An 18,546-nucleotide genomic window follows, 5' to 3' on the forward strand; every position below is an offset into this window, starting at 1 on the left:
CCCCCCCCCCCCCCCCCGCCAGGCCTTCAGTTTCAACCCAGGGGAGGTGGGGCGGTAGCTTGGGGTGGGCTTGCTGAGGGCTGCAGGATGCAGGGGGGAGGGCACAGAAGAACTGCCAGCTGGAAGAGCCAGGTGGGCCACCTGAGAGCCTTGTCCCCCGGGGCGGCTTCCTCGGGCATTACTTCGTCAGGGCGCCAAGGCCCTTGCTGGTGGGAGCCAGGCAGTGGGGTGATTGGATGACGATGGTATGCGTAATGGGCTTTATGCTGCGTACTGCCCTGTGGTCTTCAAGGTCCTTTCAACCCAGGAATGCCGCCAGACTGGAGAGGTGAGAGCAGGCTTGCTGGTTCTCTTACTCAGCAAGCATCTATGAAGCCCTGACTGTGTGCTTCGGATGGGAAAGCGCTCATTCAGCCGTGGTCTCTGTGCCGGCCTGCGTAAGGGCTAGGAGAACCCTCCCCTGGGCCAGTACTACGAAAGTAGACCCCCTGCTTTCTCGTGCCTCAGAACCTACCCCGCCTGCATTCTTGGCTCTTGGGAGCCACAGGTCCTTTCTGCCTGGAGCCAGCCAGGGGAAGCTGAGAGGCCTTTAACAGCAGGTAATGTTCCTGTGAGTGACAGGATCCACCCGAGAGTTAATTATTCACGGTGTGGGATGAGTGGTCTCTCTGAGGGAGGCTGCAAGCACTTCCTCCCTATTCCTCAATAACACTTAATAACCTGGCTCGGGGCTGGGGCGGGTGGGGGGTTGTGGAGAGGAGAGATCTGTGCTGGTTTGGACTTTGATTGTGGCTTCTCCTTGGCCCCTGCTGGTCGGTGTGATGGCTCTGGAAGCTTGGCCCCACCTTCTCCCTCCACCTGAGGCGGAGCTGTGCATAGTGAGGACCTCAGCTGTGGACAGAGCTGGCGGTGCCAGGATTGTGGCCTCTGCTGAGCTCCTAGACAGTCCCAGCTGAAAGGACCTAGAGATCGCTCCGTCCCACTCCCACTTGGTTGGGGAAGCTGAGGTGCAGGGAGGAGGGTTGGTGGGACCAGAGCCCCCGACTCATTATCCAGGTCCCTTTCCAACTGCCCTGGGGAGATGCTGTGGCCTGGGGCTCGACTTTCCCTTCTGTCACCACCACCATAACCACCAGTATTTACATGGTGGCGCTGTCCCTGAGGGCTCCACGGGGCACTTGAGAACCAGGCTTCTTGCCTTCTCCAGAGGAGGCCCTGAAGTTCAGGGTCATTTTGGTCCTTCAGATGTGAGGAGCAAAGGTCTCTTCCACAGGCCTTGGCCGGGGAATCTGACACCCTAGATTTGGGTCAGTCTGGTGGCCAGGATGCCTGAGGGGCCAGGTCTCCGATCTCCCACTGGTGAATTCCGCCACTGGAGCAGGCAGTAGACTTAAATAGGATGGGCCTTTCCCAGCCAGCCCTGGAAGAAGCTGTTTTCCCCGACACTCCCCACCCTGCAGTCGGTCATACTAGCTGATCTGTACCCAGGGGCCTAGCTTGGCCAGGTACAGGAGGGAAGGACAGGCCCCGGGCTGGGGGAGCATTCCAGCCGGCATAAGACTGACCCTGTGAAAAGTCAAACATCAGCAGTACTTGTTTAAGAACAGTCTGGTTCAGTAACACTTTTAATTTTGGAGACTGTATTCGTCATGGTAAAGTCCTTGGATTCTGGAGCCAGCTGCCTGTGTTTGAAACCTGGCTCTGCCACTTACCAGCTGTGTGACCTTGGGCCAGTTACTTAACATCTCTGCACCATCTCAGGCCAGTAAGAGTTACTGTTCCAGCAGTAAAACATGGAGAGGAGTAATGCCTATCTCACAGAGAAATTAAGAGGATGAAGTGAGTTCGTACACCTAAAGCACTTTCAGTGGTGCCCACACATAGAGGGCTCAGTATAACATCATTTTTATTACAAAAACGCTTCCTAAACTCTCGTCTTATTTGGCTCTAACAAATAGCAGTGTCTGGTAATACCACCGCTGGGGGTTTCTTCAGTGTCTGTGGGTAGAGAGGACACTGAGATTGTACAGGCCTGGACAACACCGGGGGAAGGTGGGATTGGAGACTGGCCCGAAGGGATCAGTACCGTTTGGGTGTCAGTCAGCAGATGGCACTCGGGCCCTGCTGTGTGTTGCAGGGCGTGAGGGGTGCTCACTCCTGTGACGTGAAGTAAAGGGTGGGGCCAGTTCTCCAGGGGGAGAATGACATCTGGGGGTCTGTACCATTTTTGGGGGGTGTCTGCTAGCAGACAGATGTCTTGCTCTGTGAACCAGCAGAGGGCTGGATAAGCCTCGAGTGCTGGCCTCTGGGGGACCTCATGGGCCTGGCTGGATGAGCCCCTTACGGGCAGATTGCAAGTCCTCTCTTCTGGATGGCTGGCCCCTCCTGCAGGTGGCCCCGTGGATGCCACTGCACACGTGCTCTTCAGGGGCTGGACCCCGGGTGGATGGGAAATCAATGTGTGAGACTGTGGGTCATCACCTGTCTCCCCCGCCCCTTCAGCACACACACACAGTCTGAGTGATTATCCATTGATTTCTCCTCACAGTAACGTCTCAAGAGGATATTTCCTCTCCTGCCGAGGTGTTGGCGGAGGGACGGGAGTCCCGATGAGGAGGTGGTGGGTCTCCAGGGCATCCCTGTGCCATTTGTCTCCTGTCACTCACTTGCTCTTCCATTCACCAAGCCTCTGATGCACCCCAAAGCCTGGAGGAGAGGTCTGAGAAGCCAGCAGGTGGTGGGGAGGCCAGGCAGGGGTATAGAGGTGGGGAGTCGGTCAGACAAGCTGGGGGTCAGGCCTCCACTCAGCAGACCTTCAGCCTCTCCAGTCAGACTCTTCTGGGGACATGATGGGAAGCGAAGAGGAAGTTCTATGCCCTTAGGTGGCCCAGACAGAGCCAACCTGGAGTGATGGGGGAGAATGCCGGCGTGAGAGCCAGGGAACTGGTCTAGCTCTGCCACAAGGAGCTGTGTGATCTCAGTCAGGTAGCTTTGCCTCTCTGGGCCACCTCAGAGTCCTCTCTTGTGAAATGAGGAAGTTGTACTGAACAACCTTGGAGGGCCTTTGGCTTCAAATCCTTTGATTTATGCCTGGCCTTCCATAGGCTGTCCATCTCCCCAGTGCTTTCTTTCCGGAAGCATTTGGAAGTCCTTAGAAGAGGGCTAGACATGCAGGGAGGTCAGGAGAGGGAAGCGCGAGCAGTACTGACCTGCTGTGGGGGACTTCCACTCTAGTTGGAGAGTAAGGACTCACCGTATGAAATGCTCAACATCTCATGCATCACTCGCTGCTGTCTAGCACCGCGGCAGGGGTGAGCCTGTGCCTGACGCCCCTTCTGTCTTCCAGGTGAGGAGTTTTATGAAGCCTCACCCTATGAGCCAGTGACCTCCCACCTCTCAGACATCTTCAGGCTTGCTTCAATCTTCTCAGGTAAGTGGGCTCGTGCTAGAGCCTCCCCAGTCCTCCTAGGCGCCCTGGCCTTCGGTCGGTTCTGCCTTCCACCAGCAAGCCCCTTCGTGTTTCTGAGCTTCGGGTCCTCATCTGTGAAAGAAGAAACCATAGCACTCGAGGTTGTGTGTGGAGTGGAGCACTTATGGGAATTGCTTAGAATGCACCTACCGTACAGTAGGTCTTGAATCGGAAACCTGGTGTCCCTGTCCTAGTTTGTCTTGCCCTGCGGGGTCCTTCTTTCCAGTCCCCAACTCTTGCACTTTGGAATTCTACTTCGGTCAAGTTGTTCAACTTTTCTGTGCCTCAGTTTCCTCACTGGTGCAGTGGGAGAGCACCTACCTTGGATTGTCGTGAAGTCTAAACAAGCCAGTGGTTGTAAAGGGCTCTGCGAGCACTGGGCTGCACAGCCCGGGCCCGAACAGGAACCATTAGCTGTGGCTGTTGGCAGTAGGGTCACCACTCTCCGCTCCACTCAGGGACTCCCTTCCCCTGGGGGCTCTTCTTGAGCGCCACCGAGAGGCCTCCGAGTCCCCGGCTTCTCCGGCCCTGGCCTGCCCTGGGAGGTGAGAGAACTGTGCGGAGCTCTAGCTTTGCTTGCCATGGTCCTTGTGTAGGAGTCCGATGAGTTTGTTGGTTCCTTCTTGGCCTGTTCCCTCTGGCGTTGGGGAGACCCGTGCGCCCAGGGCAGCCGCACCTGCTCCGCCACTGGGGAGGGCCTTCCAGCGTTGGGAACCGCCCTGTGGGGGCTGCAGATGAGCTCCTCCCGAAGCTACCACTGGTGCTCAAAGGTGGCCAGGGGGGCTGTTACGGTACAGGGCCCCAGACTTCAGGTTTCTAGGAAGTTCTGTGGCAGTATGTCTTCTGAAGTTTCTTTTGCTCTAAACCATGGGTTCCCAACAGCAGCACCGTCGGGGTCTTGACTTGGGTGGAGCTGTCCCACGCATTGTAGGGTGTTTAGCCATCCAACCGTTGGACGCCAGGAGCAACGCACTGAGTCGTGACAACCAAAAACGTCTCCAGACATTGCCAACTGTCTCTTGGGGGCACGGTGGCTACCAGCTGAGAAGCAGCTCTCTAAAACTGTGAAATGAAAGACTCTCCAGTGAGACACTAAACCCTTTCAAATGAATAAGTCTCTAGGAGACTGTTTCTCAAACTTTCTTTTTCCATTATCTGCGCCCCCTCCCCCAGCCCCTTAGCCGGGGAAAAAAGTCAATTCTCTGTAGAGAAATCCTGTCTTAGTCTGTTTGGGCTACCGTCACAAAATACTGTGCTGGGGAGCGTTAACAACAGAAATGTGTTATCGCGTCGAGGCTGGAAGTTGAAGATCAAGGTTTGGCAGGTTTGGTTTCTGGTGAGAGCTCTTTTCCTGGCTTGCAGTTAGCCTCCTCCTCACTGTGTCCTGGCAGGGTGGGGGGAGTGGTGGCAAGGAGAGAGGGAGAGAGGGAGAGAGGGAGAGAGGGAGAGAGGGAGAGTGAGAGAGCTCTTCCCCTTCTCCTTCTCCTTCTCCTTCTCCTTCTTTTTTAAGGACACCATTCCTGTTGGTTATGGCCCTAGCGTCTCACCTTTACGACCTCATTTAACTTAATTACCTCCTAAAGTTCTGTCTGGAAATACAGTCACGTTGGAGATTAGGACTTCAGCATAAGAATTTGGTGGGCACATTACAGTCCATAGCAAATACCAAGGAATGCTTACTTTTTTTTTTTTGGCCTACCCAAGAGCCAATTTTTGCTGGTTTGGTCCCATTGGGAATGCATGGAATTGTATCTAAGGTATTGATAGGGGAGGATACATATGTACCTGGTGCGAGAAATCCTGGAACCCCATGAGAAAGGAAGCATTGGTCAAAGGGTGACCATCTGGATTTCCCTTGGGCCCTGGTGGTGGTTGGGGGTGGGGGTGAATGAAATGGAGACTTCAGAGATGATCCTGATTGGTTGTGGATAGAACTCCACTTTGGGCCATTCCTATGGAGACAGCCTGGGAGCTCAGATGCAGGTTCAGAATATTCTCAGCATGGGATGCTATAGTGGGCATGCCCTGCAGCCCTGGTGTACCCATTTCCCCCCCTGCCAGCTGAGTACTACTGGGGGGAGCCATTGGGTTTACCTCCAACAAAGAAATAGCTGAGGCTTGCTCCTGGAAGGGTGAAGGTCAGAGGTCTGCTTCCCGGACTCCCACTAAATATCCTTCTAGCAGAAAATCTTTATGTGATGGACTTGATGCTTCGCGAGATAAGGATATTGACAAGTGAGGAAGATATCGGGTCTCAGATCACTGAATCAGCTTCTTTTACCTGCTGCCCAGATGAAAATGGGCCCCACGTGACCCTGTGACAGCTCCCCCCTCATCGCTCCAGTTGACCCCACTCCACCCAGTGTAGCCCCAAAGTTGGTGTATGGGTGGCCCCATCTGGGAAGCGTGGGCATGGAGCTGGGTGGAGGGCCCTGGCCAGACCACCAAGAAACCGAGCAGGTCAGGGTGGGGCGCAGAGCCAAAACAAGGCTCGGTGCGGAGCTGGGGGCCCGAGCGAGTGCCAGGGCGTTCTCTGCCACAAATCAACTGAGGGGCTTTGGGCAGGTCGCTTCCCTGCTCCAGACCTTATGTTTCTTTTCTGAAGAAGGAGGACATAAGCTTAGAGCGGAGCTCCCCAATTTTTCCCCACCCGAGCACGCCGATAGTTCGGCCTCCTAGGGTGAAGAGAGCATCTTGGCGCTCAGGGGAACCTGGGCCTCTGTGTGGCTGCCCTGGGGGGTCAGTATCTGGGCACACATGTGGCTTGCCGGCTGGAAAGGCCTGGCCTGCGGGACCCAAGATCTGCACTGGCGCTTTAGGATGACGAGGCCGCCGCCCCGGAGAACGCCACTCGCGCACACCGAGCTGGCTGTGCGTTGCCTCCTCCGTCATCGCTGTGAGGAAAGGCTGTGGGTGGGGAGCATGGCATCTCTGTGGCCCTCCTCTAGGCTGCACCGTGCCCAGTCAGGGCCCTAGGGACTCGGAAAAGAATGCTCTTGTATCTTTGGGGTTCAGTGCTACTATCTCCTTCACATCTACTAAGAATTTGGGCCCCTGTTGTCGGGGCCTCCGGGAACACGTGTTCTTCTTTATCTCTGGCCTCCTCTCTCTGTTGGGGTTCTCTGAAAGTCCCACTGGGAATCTGTTGGCAAAAAAAGCTGCCAGGATTCCTCCAGCACTCTCTGATGCCAGAGGCCCTAGGGGAAGGACCAACCTCCCCTCCTCTCAGTCTAGTTCAAAGATGGGCCCTTGGGTCAGGGACTACGTCTGGGATTACTGGTGTCCCGTTAGGCCTGAGTCCAAGGCTGGGAGGAGAACGGGCTGGCTCTGCCCTGAACCGTGGTGCCAGTGATGTTGGAGGCGTCCAGCTGGGAAGGGAGCTCACAGGCAAGTGAGGTTCTTCCTGTTTCTAGCATTCAACTGCCCGTGCAAGCATGAAGCACAGTGGTTAGGCAGGCAGCCTAGTGCACTAGACGAGCATGGGCCTTAAGGCAGACAATCTAGGGTTTGAGTCCCAACCTTAGGGGTTGTGACTTTAGGCCACTTAGGGGACTGTGATCTTGGGCCTCGCTGGGCCTTCTCGAGCTGTGGGGCCTGTGTTTGCACAGTGGGAGTGTGATACCTACTGGGAGGGTTGCTGCAGAAGATTTACCGAGGAAGGATGTAGGCAGAGTAACAGAGTTAGTCATCCCCCCTGTGCCGAGGGTGCTCAGTAGGGGACAGGGGTTTGGGGAGCTAAAGTCGAGAGCCCCTCCACCACCAGGTGTCCGTGACCCCAGGAGTACTGTACCCCAGCTGGTCGCACGTGGGGAGGCAGGAGAGGATGGAACAGGCAAGGAGAAGAAGGCCTTCTTAGGGAAGGGAGAAACTGTTCAGGCTGTGCAAGGGTTCCATGCTCGGTCACGTGGAGCGTGGAGCGAGGCCATCAGTGCGAGGGTGAAGGGTCTGGGAGGCCCAGGCAACGGTTTCTCTCGTAGCCACGGGCATGCCTGGGGGACAGATGGCCTCGGCTGGGCTGTGCATTCTTGGTGAGGGGCGGGAGCCCCCAGGGCCTCTGCATCCCTGGAGGGCCTTACCAGATACGTGGGCAGGGAGCAGGTTTATGCAAACATGTCTTTTCTGTAGCTGGAAGGGAACTTAGAGATCACCTAGGCCCACCCCTTCTCCTGACAGAAAAAGAAATGGAGACCCTGAGAACAGGAACAGACTGGACTGGGATTCAAGTCCCTGTAACCACCCTGCCCAGGGTCTGCCTCAGGCAGGTGTCTCTAAGTCCTGGTTTCCTCTTACACGGCAAGGGACTGATAGAAGCACCTACCTTTTAGAGTTTTTGAGATACTGTAGGTAAGTGCTTGACTCAGTGCTGGGGCATATTGCACTAAAATATTTAGCTATTTAGAATTTATGACGGAGTGGGTTCTCTAGGGGCAGATGGCCGGCTGTGGCAGAGCTGGCCTGGAAGCTTGCAGCTGGGAAATGGTTGCAAGCTCTGTGGTGACATGAGGCTGCCTCCCACCCATGCTGGTGCTTGGTGGGGGCTGGAGTGGGAGGTGACTGGGCAATTTTCACAGGACAGTAAGACCTGGGGACTACTGCTGAGCCACCCTGGCCTTGGTGAGCCACACTGTGGAGGGGTGGGGACACACAGAGGCTGGTGAAATGTCTGGGCCTGAGGCCTTTTATGGGTGGGAGGAAGAAGCAGTGGGCAGTGTCTGCCTCAGTTGGCCAGTAAGCCTCTGGGGTGGGTGGGCCGTCTTGCCTGGATAGGGGCAGGAAAGGCCTAAGGATGTTTTGGGCTCCAGTGGGCCCCTTTCTGGGGGCTTAGGCGTGGAGGGAACTCTATCCCTGCCAAGAAGCCTGGCAGGTGGCCCTGACAGATGAATGCCACCCTTCTCCTTGGTGCCACAGCACTCTCATGCGTTGGGGGCACGTGCGTGCTTGTGGGCCGTGTCTGTGCACCCATGCCGCTCCGTGTTCCTGTGGGTGCCTCGCGCTGTGCTGTGCTCCCCGTAGGTATCCAAGGGAGATCCTGCAGTACTGGGAGGGCCTGCTAGGCCTCGTTGGGATCTCGGCCTTGCCCTACCAGCCGCGTGGGTCACGACCTCTCCGACCTGTCACATGGAGCAGCTGGGGCCTGCCCTGCAGGGATTGGTGGTGGTGCAGGCACAGCTCCTCACGTGGCGTGGGGGCACCCTGGGTGGAGGACGCGCGGCACTGCTGAGGGCGGGAGGAAGCTAAGGGCTTCGTGTGCGAGGGAAGGGGGCGAGGCGGTCCAAGCAAGTGTGAGGGGCCTGTGTGTGCTGCATCTTAGGGGTGTGTGAGGGTGAGGGAAGGGCGGGGTGCTCATGTGTGCTCGTGGGAGAGACGGGCCGGGCCGCCCTGTTCAGTAAACACCGAGCTTGCTGTATTCCCGATTCCACATCAGACACTGCTTTAGACTGAGGCCCACTCTCGCCCTTACTGTCTGTGGGGTAAGCAGACACCCCCTCAGACACCCACTAGGAGGCTTCTTGGTGGAGGAGCGGTGTAGACCAAGGGCTGCTCAAGAGTTCAAGGAGCCTGGGTAAATCAGGAGAGTCTTGGAAGGGGAGAGGGGTTCTGGGAATGCCCTTCCCGGCAGCGTCATGGCTGAGAGGCCTGGCCCAGCTGGGGTGACGGAGGAACCACACATCTTCTGGGCCTGGTGGGCTCCGAGAACTGTGAAGAGAGACCCTTGTGTCAGATGGGAGATGGGCCTCGCTGTGGTCTCTGTGCTTGGGACTACCTGTCTCCTCCAGGACAGGGCTCAGCAGGTCTGCCTGGCTAGGGGGCCTAGGTCCCTGGGGAGGGGCTGAGCTGCCCTCAGGCTGGGGAGAGGCTTAGGTCCCGGGCTCCAGAGCCAGGCCTCCGAGAAGGTCGCCTCAGTGGCCAGAGTGGTGGCCTGGCTCAGCTCCGCTAGGTGCCTAGGGAGCCCCTTCCTTCCCCTAGCTCCTCTGAGGGGGGCTGAGCCTTTGTTCCCGCAGCCCCTCCTCCCCTCAGGTTGCTTAGCAGAGGCTGGCGAGCACCGGCTTTACCGCCTCAGCCTCAGCTGGTTGGCTGGTGCCTCTCAGAAACCCCGTTCTGAGGCAGCCCCTGTGAGGACATGGTGGGGGAGGTTTGGGGATGGAGGGCAGGGGAGGAGCTGAGGAAGCAGGCAGCCTCTCTCCCTGCCCCCCTGCATGGTGGCTTAGGCGATAAACTGCTTATCCTCAGGTTGTCTCCCTGAGCCGAATGCAGAAGCGTGTTATTTAAATTTCAAAATCACATTCTTCTTCTAACAGCTGTCAGAGACTCTGAGTGTCAACGCAAATTGGGCTTTAGCTGCAGCTCTGTCACCTCTTACACCTCCCCTTTCCCCAAGAGCTCGTCTGATGGCCAGGGAGAGAGGATGTGGGGTGGGTGGGACGGGGACTGTGTGGACAGGGAAGGGAGGTGAGTGGGTAGATGGGGTCAGGTGCCTAGTGACTCTTGCCATGCTGGTCAGCAGTTGGGAGCAACTGCGAGGAGGCAGGCTGTGCCATCAAGGGGCACTGAGGTGTTTCCCCTTCTGTTTTCTTTCCTGTTCTCTCCTATCAGCGCGGGTAACCTCAGGCTCCTATCAGTGGGGGGAGGATTTGCTTGCCTAAGGTGTGAGCGGGGTGTTGGTGACATCATGTTTTGTTGCCTTTGTGTCCAAAGAAGAAATTGCTATGAGAAAAAAGAAAGGAAGGAAGAAGCAAAGAATAGGAGAAAACAAAGTTTAACCCCAAAGAAAGGCTTTTTAATGGTAAAATTTGAGATGTCATGGTTGGGGTGAGGTTTTTGGGGTGAAGACATTTTCTGGTACTTTTCTTAGGGGCGGAGGGGCAAAGGGACAGAGAGAGAGTCTTAAGCAGGCTCCACACCCAGTGCAGAGCCCGACGAGGGGGCTCGATCTCATGACCCTGAGATCACGACCCGGGCTGAAATCAAGAGTCAAACTCTTAACTGACTGAGCCACGCAGGGGCCCCTTATGGTACTTTTAAAATAGTATCTGCTAGGGGCACCTACTTGTTTCCCCTTGGGTAGGTAAGACGGGCTCTGCCAGTGGTGGCGGTTAGGGGGCAGTTCCGGGCTGGGTCTCTCTGCTCTTCAGAGGCTCCTGAGATGGCTCTGCAAGATTCCGCCACCCTGAGCATGCTCCTGGTTTAGCCAGGAACTGTACTCACCTTATTTACCCTGCTGTAAGGCAGGGTTTGGGTATCCGCCCTGGGAGTGCCCCTTCCAACCATATCTGTTGATAGACTCCTTTAAACCCACGGCTATGGAGGAGAGAAAGGAACAGGTCTGACTGGGGTCAGAGTGTGTGGAGGGTGGTGTGTGTGTGTGTGTGTGTGTGTGTGTGTGTGTGTATGTGAGCTGTGAGCATGTTATGTGTGTGTGGGATGGTGTGTGCGTGAGCTGGTGTGTGCATGTTATGTGTGTGTGTGGGGTGGTGTGTGTGTGTGTGCATGTGTGTGTGTGTGCATGTATGGTATGTGTGGAGGGTGGTGTGTGTGTGAGCTGTGAGCACATTATGTGTGTGTGTGGGGTGGTGTGTGTGTGAGGTGTGAGCATGTTATGTGTGTGTGTGGGGTGGTGTGTGTGTGTGGGGTGGTGTGTGTGTGTGTGTGCATGTGGCGTGTATGGTATGTGTGGAGGGTGGTGTGTATGTGTGTGTGTGTGTGCTGTGAGCACATTTTGTGTGTGTGTGAGGGCGGTAGGTGTGGTGTGTGTGGTGTGTGTGTGTGTGTGTGTGTGTGTGTGTGGAGTGGTACGTAAATGTGAGGGTGTGTGCATGTGGCGTGTATGGTATATGTGGAGGGTGGTGTGTGTGTGTGTGCTGTGAGCATGTTATGTGTGTGTGTGGGGGCGGTATGTGTGGTGTGTGTGTGTGTGTGCATGTGGCGTGTATGGTATATGTGGAGGGTGGTGTGTGTGTGTGTGCTGTGAGCATGTTATGTGTGTGTGTGGGGGCGGTATGTGTGGTGTGTGTGTGTGTGTGTGTGGAGTGGTACGTAAACGTGAGGGTGTGTGCATGTGGCGTATGCGTGCATGTGCGTGTGGCCTGAGCGGGAAGGTGGAGAGCGATGATGGGGCCCTTCCCTCAGTGGAACGATCACTACCTCAGCCCTCTTTTCTGCCTCCTAGGGAAACCCTGGGAACACTGGTCCGGGGGTGAATCCAGAGGGGCATTTGAAGATGGGAAGGCCATTTTCACGTCATCAACGAAAGTAATTAGTGGACTAAACGTTTATATGTGTGTTTTGGGGCTTCCTACAGTCTGAGGTTATATGGTTGAACTCTGGATGCTTACGCCCCGTCTCGCAGAAGCGCGGTGTGTGTGAGTTCACCCTTCCAACTCCAGGGACACCCTGCGTGTGCTGCGCCCTGTTCTAGGTGCTGGGGTCTGTGACAGCGAACAGGACAAGCGAGTTAGTTGCTCTTATGGTGCTTACTTCAATTAGCCCGAGACAGGGAAAACAGAAGACAAGCCAACAGAAGAGGGAACAGCAGCACCGACGAAGAGATAGTGACGAATGCCACGCGAGATTAAACAGGGGACAGGACCGAGGTGGCTGGTGGGTCTTCCAGATTGGGAGTGCCAAAGTCGGACTCCCAGGAGGGATCCAGCCGTGAAGTCTGGGGAACAACAGAGGGCACATCTAGGGAAAGGTCCCCGGGACGGGACACCGTGAGGGAGGGTGGGGCGGGGGGAGGCCATGTGGCTGCAGCGCCCTGAGTGAGGTGGACGTGGTGGTTTGGGAGGTGGCACAGACACAGGCCGGGGCCAGATCCCTGGGTGCTGCCGGCAAGTTAGGGCTGGATTTCATTTTAAGAGTGATGAGAAACCTTTGGAGGATTTCAGCCACTTGAGTAGCACAGTGGATTTCTACTTTTGAGAAGCTTACGCCTGGGCTGTGGGAGAGTGGGTCGGGGGTGGGGAGGGGCACGGGCAGCAGTGGAAGCAGGGGAGCAGTCAGAGGTTGTTGCACTGGCTGGAGCCCGAAGACAGTAGCGGGTGGAGAGGGTGCATTATCTGGGCTCTGGCATGGGACGGACCTAAGGACAACTCTGGAAATTTAGGCTTGAAGAGCGATGGTACTGCCATATATTAGGATGGGGAAGAGGCAAGGAGAGGTAGGGGGGCAGTCATCCAGAGTTCTCTGTGGCCGCCGTAGGGTGGAGGTGCTAGTCAGACCTCCGCCGGAAAATGCCAAGTAGGCAGTTGGATGGAGGCCTGGAGTTCTGAGGAGAGGTCAGGGTTGATGTACAGATTGAAAGTCGTTAGCATATAGGTGGTATTTAAAGCCGTGCACCCATGAGGTCACCTAGCGGGAGTGTGTGGACAGAAAGAAAGGGAGGCTGGGCTCTCCATGCAGGGGACGAACAGCAAGCAAAGAAGCTGACATGAGGGCCAACGATGAAGGGGAAACCAAGTCAAGGGTGTAGGGGGGAAGCCAAGAGAAACACAGGTCTCAAGAGAGAGGAAGGGGTCAGCTATGCTAAATGTAGCCGAGAGGTCAAGTCAGAGAAGTTTAGAGACATGACCATTGCATTTGGCAGGACGGAGGTCACTAATGACCTTGACTGGACTGTCAGTGGGGCTGTGGGTTGGAAGCTTCATCTGGGGAGGATGGAAGAGAGGATGTGAGGTAGGAAGGTAAAAACAGCAACTGTAGGTGGTTTTTTGGAATTTCTTTGTGAAGAAGGACTTCTTATGGTGAGAAAAAGTGTATTTCATAATTAGTAAAAAAAATTTTAGCTTGTGGTTGGTGCTTCCGATTCTGCATCCATTCACCACAAATAAAAAATGCTGATGAAGGATTTAGGTGAATCACATCAATACAAAATGCTTCAGTTTTGGCTTTTAATTGTTACAAATACAAAATTAAAGCTAACATGCCATTGCAGGAATTGGTGTGAGTATGGTAAAAATCCTAGTTAAAATAAAACCCACCCAAACTACATTTAAAAAGACACAGAGCCCTCGAAAGTGGCTGAAAAAGTCCCTTCAAATGTGAACTAATGAGATTTTAATTTTTAATTGCTTAAAACACAAAATTAAGACTAATAAAGCCTTTTGAAGAATTGGAGAAAGAATTCTGACAGTGGTTAAGATTTAACAAAATATAAAATGATATTCAAGAGCAATCGATTTTTGGAATTGATTTTCAGTGAATTTGCCATTCATCAAATTGACTTTTGGTGTGTTGGTCTGCTTCCAAAAATACAGCTGACCCTGGAGGGTGCTGGGGTGGCTTCGTGTTGTGTGGGGCTGGAGGGGAGGGGAAGTCCCAGAGAAGGTTGAGGATACAAGGGAACCTGGGACTGCCGCTGGTTTGAGGAGGGCAGCACTCAGAGCAGCAGGGACAAAGGTTGTGGTCCCACCGATCTCTGGGCCTTGAGTGAGGAAGAGGACTGGTAGGTGAGGCATGCTGGGATTGGCAAGGTCATCTCTTGGGGGAGTTGAGGTACCACTTCGTGCAGCCGTATGGGGCTCCTGGCCACCACTCTGGTGGCGAGGAAGATTCTGGAGTTCCTGCTTTCTGACTGGGGACCCTTCTGTCTTTTGGGGTGTGGTGTGTGAGACTGGAGCAAGAGGTGCATGGGATGGGCCTCTTCCTGCAAGGTTATGTGACCATAGAGAGATGGGGGGGTGGGGAGGATCTTTCCAGGCGGGGGAACACATTCTTAAGGATTTATGGCGCATGTGCCATGTTCCGGAAACCTCAAGAGGCATGTTTATCTACGTTATCCTATCTAATCTTTAGCACCATCCTGTGTGCAGGCAGGCTGGGTGTTTTATCCTCATGTTGCAAGTGAGGAAAGTAAATGAGGCTCCGAGAGGTTGTGTAACCTGTGATGCTTGCTCTGCTACTTGGTGGCCCAGCTAGGCCCTCTGCCTCCCAGCTGGCGCAGAGTCCCTGCTCGTAATCACCAGTCCAGCCCTGAGCAGGGATGGGTAGGGCCGCTCGTGAAGCCTGCAGAGTGAGCCTCAGGCCAAGGGTGGGTTTCCATTTGTTACTTGCTTATAATGTCATTTACACTGGGATGTACGCTCCAGGAGGCAGGAGCCTTTGTCGCTTTTGTTCATTTCTCCAGCTGTGCTCCACACGGAGCGGGTGCTCAGGATGCAGGTGTTGGGAGAGTGAATGAATCTTGAGGGGCAGCCTGGTATGGGTGGCCCCATGAGGGTGAGGGGTGTGGAGGTGATGGTACAGGCGGCTGCAACCCAACAGGGAAGGTGGGCTCCCCCCAGCTCTCCACCTGTCCTGCCTTCCATCCAGCCCTAGTTAGAGTTTGTTTTGTCTACATCTCATTGTCGATCGCCTCTCTGCGCACCCTTATGTCCCTAATTATTTGGACTCAGTTGACTGACCTCTTTGAAGCTCCTGGCTTGGCTTCCAGGACACCTGATTTTCTGCCACCTCCTGGTCCACTCCTTCCCAGGGTCCGCTAAGTGATGGTGTCCGAAGCTCCGTCCTGAGCCCCTAATACCCCTAATAAAAGAAGAGGAAACTCTTCTTCATGGTCACTGTCCCCCTAGGCAACCTCAGTTAGTCCTATGGCGCTAAATAGCCTCCGTGTCAGGCATGCTGTTGTATGCCTCTAGCTCAGACCTACGTCCTGCACTGCAGACTCGTCGTCCTTCTGCCTTTTCAGCATCTCTACTTGGACATCGAGTAGGCTTCTCAAACTTCAGTGAAAACGGAATGATGTGTTTAGTTCTGCCCTCCTTCTCCCCTCCAGGTCTTTCCTGTTTCACAAAGTGATTTCACCATCCACCTGGGGCTCAGGCCTAGAACCTAAGAGTTTTCCTGGATTTCTCTTTCTTCCTATTCAGCATCCAACTCATCCTGTTGGTTTTATCTCTAAGTTATACGCAGAATGGGCCCAACTTTTGACATCTTTGTAGTCACTACTCCACCCAGGCCCGTGGCTTCTCTCTCTTACTTTTGCTTCATTAAAGAAACTTTAGCCACTTTACCCTTCCCTCGGCCTGTGAACACACCAACCTCATGTCTGTCTCAGGACCTTTGCACCTGCTTTTCCTTTTGCTTGCGATTCTCTTACCTTGGATTTTTCGCATGTTTCACTCCTCCTGCCCACCATTCTTTCTCAACTTGGATGTCACCTCCTAGGACAGCCCTCCCATCCCCCATTCACTCTCTCCTGAATTCCTTAGGCTTATTTTCTTCATAGCACTTATCAGCACTTTAAATTACCTTATTTATTTGTTCATATGTTTATTATCAGTCTTTCTTTAGATGGAAAGCCTCTGGAGAGAAGGGACTCTGTCTTTCCAGTTCACGGCTGGATTTCTAGGACATGTAGTTAATACTGAAAATATTTGTTGACTGATAGCTGTGTGACTGACTGCCAGCTGACAGGGACTTGGGGTCTGTGCACAGAGGAGGCAGGTGCGGCTGTGTGCCCTTGTATATATGAGTGTGTTTCTGTGTGTACAGAGTGGGTTTGCATGGGGCCAGAGTGGACTCCTTTAGCCTGTTTCTTTCTTTTTTTTAGAGATTTTATTTATTTATTTGACAGAGATAGAGACAGCCAGCGAGAGAGGGAACACAAGCAGGGGGAGTGGGAGAGGAAGAAGCAGGCTCATAGCGTAGGAGCCTGATGTGGGGCTCGATCCCATAATGCTGGGATCACTCCCTGAGCCGAAGGCAGACGCCCAACGACTGTGCCACCCAGGCGCCCCTCCTTTAGCCTGTTTCTAAAGGAGGTGGGATAGGAGCTTCCTCACTCCCTGCAGCCCTCAACATCTTACACGTGTGTGTGTATGTGTGTGTGTGTGTGTGTGTGTGTAGGGGGTGGGGGTAGGCAGGAGAATCACAAAATGTGGAAGACCATACAGTTCAAAATCTGTCATTTTTCCGGTGAGGGAGTAAGACCCCGAGAGGCCAGGCTTGTCTGGGGAGTGACACACTGGGAGATGCAGAGACAGAATCAGGCCTCCGACTCCCACTCTACTGGCAGAGCTGCAGAGTGTGGCCCAGGAGCCCAGGGTGGGCTTGGGGCTAGACATTGCAGCCGGAAATGAGATTAGGGGCAAGCGACCAGGCTGGCACTTTCCCGGAAGGCCAGAAGGGGAGTGGAAACACCCAGCGCCCCATTGGTTTGCAAGTCTCACAGAATGCGCTCCACACTCACTCTGATGATTTCTGCTCCCACAGGGAGAGGCTTGTTGGTGGTGGGAAAGTCTACCGTGATGAGCCTCCTGGCTGGTTTGGGGTGAAGCCCCCAGGGGGCATGCTCTGATGACCACAGAGGGCCGTCACTTGCCTTCTGCCGAGGGTGGGTTTGGTAAATGTGTGCCGGATCCGGTGTGTGCATGTCTGAGGAGCGGCGCTGGCAGCCCAGCCTCCGCGCCAAGTCAGTCGTCCTGCAAGTTGGGAAGGCAGCCTCAGAATCATGGGGGAGCTGGCAAAATCCAGATTCTTAGGCCCCAGCCTCCTTGACGGGGAGGCTCGGGGCCTGTGCATTTGCGTGTAACAGGCACTTCACACGACTCACAAATGCACCGAAGTTGGAGAGTCTCAACCGTACACCGGTTACTTCCCTCCCACCGCACGCGCACGGCTGCTGGAATGGGGGATGGGCGTAGGAATAAATACTTTTATTTTAATAGCAGTGCATTTTAACACATTAGAAAAATTCACAACTACCATAGGTGTTATCATTTAGGATAAATCTGGGTAGGTATTAAAAAATTTAAAGGGGTGACTGGGTGGCTCAGTCAGTTTAGGGTCTGACTCTTGGTTTCTGCTCGAGTCATGATCTCTGGGTTCTGAGATCAAGCCTGGTGTTGGGCTCCAGGCTCAGGGTGGAGTTGGCTTCTCCCTCTGCCCCTCACTGCCCCCCCTTGTACGTGCGCTCACTCGCTCTACAATAAATATATAAATCTTGAAAAAAAATTTAAAAAGTGAGTCAATTGAAGAAATTTAAACATTTCACTTAAGTATTAAGAGATTTATTTAAAGGAGAAGTTAATTAAATATTTGTACATGTGGTACTGGTAACATGGCTGAAATGATAAAGGTGGCCCTAGGTGACGGAAGGGTGGCATACCCGGCTCCATACAAGCGTCACACACTTATTTCAAGGATAGCAGTTTGAAGATCTCGGGACAGATGGTCATTGGCTCAGGGCAGCACCCCAGGAGGGAAGAGGGGAGGCTGGTGAGGCTTGGCTGGGGTGAGGGAGCCCCTCCACAGCTGTTTTCCTGGCCCTGCCTTCAGGGCGGACAGGGAGGGAAGATGTGAAGAAGCCAGGGTGTCCCCCCCTCCCCCCAGTCTATAGCCGGGAGGGGGGGTTCACTGAGGTTTTGGAAAGTAACAGGCCTGGTTCAAAACCTCTTCCCCGGGGCCGCTGTTTCCCTTTACTGTTTGGCCCATCTGGGCTCCTCTCAGCAGGCCTGGGAGACCCGTGTGGGGAGGAGCAGAGTGAGTGCGGAGAGCAGGCTGGCCCAGGCCTAAGTGACCTTCTAGCTCTGGAATCCTTCCTGTGTGGTCTCTGCCAGGGTTGGGTATGTGTGTGTATATGTGTGTGGGGGGGAGGGGTAGCAGGGGTGTCCCTCCCTGCCCTTTGGACATTTTAGTCAAGGGGCTGAGACCCCCACTGGGTGAGGCTGGTGTTTGCATTCAGGCACTTCCTCCTTCCTCCCCCAGTGGGGGCTCTGGAAGAGAAAACAAAGCCTTCTAGACCCAGGGGAGAGGGGCTCAGGGGTGAAAGAGAGGCAGTGCGTGTGGGAAGGGGCTGTCTGGTCGGCCTGCCTGCACGGGAACGTGCCTTCTTGCTAGGAAGGAAAGCCGAGCAGGGCCGGTACCCACTCTGGGAGGGTTGGAAGGGGCCGTTCCCCACCAGCGTGGGCACCCGCTCCAGGAGGGTCGGAAGGGGGATTTTCCCTGAGACTAGGCAATTGCTGTTATTGTTGCCACATTTATTGTTTTTTCTAGGAAATTTACCAAGTTTTGGCCCAGGGGTTTACATTTCCCGCCCCCTAGCACAAGCTTTCACTATTCAAGCTCCAAATGGAAGGCAC

The 18,546-nt window shown here is 54.6% G+C and overlaps 1 protein-coding gene across 1 annotated transcript in view; it reads left to right on the top strand.

The window, feature by feature from the left end:
- GFRA2 (GDNF family receptor alpha 2) overlaps positions 1–18,546 on the top strand; it is an 84,510-nt gene that overhangs the window by 10,118 nt on the left and 55,846 nt on the right. The window contains exon 3 of the mRNA XM_008702097.2: positions 3,347–3,430. Within this exon, the coding sequence (XP_008700319.2) occupies positions 3,347–3,430 (84 nt within the window). The remainder of the gene's footprint in view (positions 1–3,346; positions 3,431–18,546) is intronic.

This window comes from Ursus maritimus, unplaced genomic scaffold (genome assembly GCF_017311325.1).
Source record: "Ursus maritimus isolate PB19 unplaced genomic scaffold, ASM1731132v1 scaffold_11, whole genome shotgun sequence".
Taxonomy (NCBI): Eukaryota; Metazoa; Chordata; class Mammalia; order Carnivora; family Ursidae; genus Ursus; species Ursus maritimus.